Below are 5422 nucleotides of genomic sequence, written 5' to 3' on the forward strand. Positions count from 1 at the left end.
CGATCGGTGTTTGTCTTTGGTAGATCCACGTGGATCCGGTATTTGCTCTTCTGTTTTCTTGTGTCTGCAGGATGGATCCTTCCGATTTAAACTTCTCTTCACTGGCGGCGGTTGCTATTCTGTGTGCTGGTCCTATAGGGTCTTAGCACAATGACTTTCCACTATCTATTACAACAAGTTTTGTCCGGTTCCAGTGAAGGAGTGGCGATGACGGTGGCGCGCTTTCGGCTGGCTTCCGTGCTTGTAGTTATCGCTAGGTGGTTTACGAATCTGAATGTAATTTTATTATTTCTGGTATTCGTTGTACTATCATGATTGATGATGAATAAATGGATGTTTTACCGCTAAATAAAAGCTCGACCCCTGAAACCCGAACCCGGTTCTAAACAATTAAAACACACACTTTTCCTATTAGATAAAATTATTTTAATTATTTTTGGGCATTATAGCTGTAGTTAAACTCTATTTTTAAGGTAACTCGGGCTTTCTAGGCCACGCTATCAAGGTTATATCTGAAGCCCAAGCCCGGCCTGACCATCAGGCCCGGCTAACCATGCCCAAGTTTATTCAAGAGAGATTATGTTGCCTCAAAAAAATTGAGAGAGATTATGTGTCATCATGCAATTTCTTCAAAAAAAGTGTCATCATGATGCATTTGTCTTAAAAAAATTCAATCGATGCATGCACATATCTAGAATATATTTTCATAAGTGCTTGCACAATAATTTTTGCAGATATCTGAATAACATCAAGTAAATACAATGAATGCAAATATTGTTATAAATGCACGTACATTAATTATTACACATACGGTATATGCTATCTGAGAATTATATGTTATTAATAATGCCTATATATTTTACCTCCTCTACTGGTGAAAGATGTAATCTTAATTTTAATGAATAATATAAGGAGGCATTTTAAGCGGTCAACAAATCTGAGGACAATAACATGAAGTAAATGATGGATGTGCAATGCATATATTGTGTGTGTATAAATAAAATGCCCGGCCGCACGTTTTCACAAATCACACAAGGGAAACGCGATGGAGGTGACGTTCGAGACCACGCAGGGCCGCCGATTCAACGTCGAGATTTGGTATTTCTCCACCGTGCGGAGGATCAAGGAGTACATCCTGAAGCAGGAGGGCATCCCCGTGGAGTCCCAGCGGCTCTTCTTCCAGGGCAAGGAGCTCGAGGACGACCGCGACACGGAGCACTACCCCATCGTGGAGGGATCCCACGTGCTCATCGTCCTGCCGGATGGCTCTCCCGCCGTCGCCGTCGCTGACGGCCATGCCGCAGGCGCCCCCGGCGGCGCCGTTGTCCACATCGTCGCCTCCGGGCCGGCCCTCGGGCAGGGCCGCAGCGTCGCGCTCGAACTGGACGCGTCCTGCACGGTCGCCCGACTCAAGGAGATGCTCCAGGAGCGCACGGACGGGGCGGTAACGGCCACTAAGGTGAGCGTGTTCTTGGACAAGACCGAGATGGAGGATGACAAGGCGCTGGCGGAGTTCGAGCCGTCGTTGGCTGAGGGAATGAAGATGGAGGTGCGCGTGGTCGTGCGCGAGCCGCCGGCGTCGTCGCCAGCGTGCAACAACGGGAACGGGGCGGCCAAGGTTAATAACAAGCTGCAGCAGCGGATGTCGGTGGAGGTGAAGTGGGGCGCCAAGACCGCGACGGTGGAGGTGAGCGACATGGACGCCGTGAAGGAGCTGCGGGCGGAGCTGGGCAGCGCGGCGCCGCACCTCCTGCTGCCCAACGACGGCGCCTACTTCTTCATCTACAAGCAGAACGTCATGGAGGAGGAGCGCACGCTGCGCTGGCACGACGTCAAGAGCGGCGACACCATCGAGATCTTCAACGGCAGGGTCACCGGAGGCGCTTGACATCTTTTGTTCTTGTTCATCACACACATCTCACATGCATGCTCCGTACGCCCATCACCATGCATTGAGTCGTTATGTTGCATGCATGGTAATATCGATCATTTCATTTCATTTCTTTCGTGCAAATTGCTGTAATCTAGTTGAGTTAACGCTCCTGAAGAATAAAAAAATGATTGCACCTGAAGATCCTATTTGTTGGGTTAAGATGTCAACAAGATGACCTATTCCTTTGCTCCTCAATGATACCGAACTATATATGCGTCTCTGACTCCGGGCAATTATCAACGGAACTCCAACAATCTGCAGCTTTTTTTGTCGCAAGCAAGATAAATTTCATTTACAATAAAATGTGCCCATACTTTTATTTTTAAGAAATATGTATGTGCCCGTACTTTGCTAATGAGCAGGAAAAAAAATGGTAAGCTCTCCACTTGAGAGGATTATTTAATGTCAGCCGTCAAATTGATCAAGGGGTAAACTTGGGTATACAAAGTACTCCTGGTTTTTATTTACTTGGCATATTAACTTTGTCTCGAGTCAAAATTTCCAAACTTTGACCAAGTATATACAAAAAGATTATTAACACCCACCATACAACACCCGCAAAAAAAACCCACCATACAAAATCAATACCATTAGAATCAACACCCAATATATTTTCCATATATACTATATGTATTTGTTAATGTGAAAGTTTATATTATTTTCGATAAACTTGGCCAAAGTTTATAAATTTTGACTTGGGTCAAAGCTAATATGCGGAGTAAATAAAAACAGAGTGAGCAAGTGTAATATGTTTTAAATCAAATAATTTTAGCGCATTCAATCCTTTCCTTGGAACATAGTCTTCCATATATACTACGTGTTTGATGAAAGAAATATTACCACACACGTACTCATTTCACATTCTACTGTCGTAGAAGAAAAACATTATGCGCATCATGGAGACATGTAAATTTTAATATTTAATGACTATATTTTGTATTTAGTATCTTTACCATATAAATGCTCAAAGATAATATTTCATGATTATATTTGCGTACTTGGTACGCATATGTGATACTCGCAATCGGGAGAGAGATACTTTTCTTTTTTCTCTGCAGGGAGAGGTATATGCAATCGTGGGAAAGGTACTTTGATTTTTCGTAGGGTTAAAAAGGGAATTACAAAGAATTATGAAAAATGTATGTTACATTACGGAATTTTATAGAAAAATAAATACACATAATATAATGGAACAGAGGGAGTATCTTATAAGCATACATCGTAAAAATGATGAGCATAATTAAGCTTGTAGATTACTTAATGAAGTAATAAATACTTAAGTTTATGTGTTAAACAATGGGTATATGAAATCTTGTAGGTGTATTAATGTCATAGTTTTGGGTCTAAAATACTCGCATGGTTATTTTTTCCGAATATTTTCAACAATATTTCTTGTACTAGCATTTATTGTAGGTGCCAATACAAAAAAATATTATACACAACCAAAACTAAGAGATAGCGATATAATTAATTGGATTTTTTTATACATTTCCTTATTTAGTTGTGTTTTAATTGTCATATTATTTCTTTCCTTGCTTATGAAAGTAAAGTGTCCATATTAGCCCTTCAGCATCATAAACATCATCTTAGCTCCCAAGAGGTAATAGAAATATTATCATCTGATGAATAAAATGAGCTGCCATGTCAGTATTGGCCATATAACACTATTGATCAAGCCATATATTTTGTGTGGTTTCCACTCTCATTTCCCCGCGATCCAAAAGCCACAAGACTATTTCCCCTATTTCTTTTGTAGAATCCACTACTTTATTAAGTTTTAGTAATCTCATGGAAACTACAACCACTTTTTTCGACCATGTGGGGCCCACTCGTCGATGGGTTACCATATATGTTCCACTCCACCAGAATGTCAGTCGTGCATTGAGTCAGCAATGCCCCAACACAGGCAAACTTGCCCACAAGGACATCCTACCAATCCCTCTGCTACGTACATCGTGCTTTCGAAGCTTCTTCGTGCTGCCTAGTGAGCTCTTTGCAAGGCCTGGTATCGTTCGACTCCGGCGGACCTCCCCTCCCCGCCCTCCCGAAGCTCTTGGCCGCCACTTGACCTATTTGTGGCCTGGCCATTTCTAAGAAATTGTAGAAGATATAAAAAAATAGAAATAAAAAATGTCTTTAATGAAAAGTCTAAGTTTGAAAACTGTAGGAGTATTCGGGGCTATATTGAAGAACTATTTTTTTGTGTCATGTATATCATACTTGTGATAATGATGGTTTTGTACCATTGACTCTTAAACAATGTTGAAAGTACTATATTTTTTCCATTATAATGGGCGAGAAACATACAGAGCGAGGAATTGTGAGGGAAAAATCTGGGCAAGAGATGTCGGGAAAAACACTAGGTGTGAGCGATTGAGTTAAAATCTTTCAGAAAACACATTTTGTGGGGAAATAGGCGGGAGATATCAACGAAAAACACACAGCGGGAAAGTTCTTTTCTGTCGAGAAGTCAACCTCGGTAGTTGCAAAATGTGTCACCACAGTACAATCTTATTGCACATAAAATATATGATCACATATTGCACAATTTTAGTTGTGAGTCTTTGAATATTCCAAAAAATGGATATCGTAAGTGGTGGCGTTCCGAGAGGCCAAGGATGAGTTGTCATAGTGGTTCCTAGACTGGCTAGGCGGCGATGCCAAGGACAACCACTACAATGGGTCGCTCAACCACTTATAGCTACCTCAGGTTGAACTACGGCTCCGGCGAGCCCGACTATGTGTTGCGCTTGAACGGCAATATCAACATTGCGCTCTACCTCAAGCCAGCCAAGCCCAAGTAGGGCATCCACCTCAGGCTGCAGTGTGTTGAGGAGCCACACGTGACCATCTTCATCCATGAGGCGGCGACTCGTTGTTCATTGTGGCAACGGTGCTGCCCTAGCGCCGCCGATCACCCAAGCGGCCACTTATTTGGTGGTGACATAACTAACGTATCAATCAAATGTATACTTTTCATACATGCATGCGTGTATGTTGTGTTGGGTAAGAGCATCTACAGCCCGGCGCCCCAAATCGCCTATAAACGTCCGAGCGCCCGGTCACTAACTCATCACGAAAATCTGACTCAGACGGGCGCCTCAAACGTCCTGGCTGACCGGCACCCCTCATATCCAGCCCAAATATGAGGCGGATACGGGGGCGCCCGGGCATGCCAGGCAAGTCGGACTGACGGCGGGGTCCCGCGCGGAATCGTCTGAAAATCCGACGGTCCGAAACTCGTCTTCTCCGTCGGACGGATGTCGTCGCGTGGCATCGCTCTGGCGGGCCGCGTAGTGCCTAGCCCGGCTATTTAAGCCGACCACCGGCACCGAAACCCTACGATCCACATTTTCCTTCGCCTGTCCACCGCACCGCCACTTTTCAATCCCGTCTGTCCAGTAGCCATGGCCCCACGGCGCCGGGTGATGAGCCACCCATTTCTAACGCCGGAGGGCCATCTGGAGCTCCTTGAGCAGATTCGGGCAA

General features: G+C 44.0%; 1 protein-coding gene across 1 annotated transcript; it reads left to right on the forward strand.

Annotated features, from left to right (window-relative positions):
* The first annotated feature begins 1045 nt into the window (after positions 1-1045).
* Positions 1046-2000, forward strand: LOC123176072 (polyubiquitin-B-like). The gene has a single exon (XM_044590462.1). The coding sequence runs from the start codon at positions 1046-1048 to the stop codon at positions 1886-1888; it is 843 nt and encodes a 280-aa protein (XP_044446397.1). The 3' UTR covers positions 1889-2000.
* The last annotated feature ends 3422 nt before the right edge of the window (positions 2001-5422 follow it).

Source organism: Triticum aestivum, unplaced genomic scaffold (genome assembly GCF_018294505.1).
Source record: "Triticum aestivum cultivar Chinese Spring unplaced genomic scaffold, IWGSC CS RefSeq v2.1 scaffold254102, whole genome shotgun sequence".
Lineage (NCBI taxonomy): Eukaryota > Viridiplantae > Streptophyta > Magnoliopsida > Poales > Poaceae > Triticum > Triticum aestivum.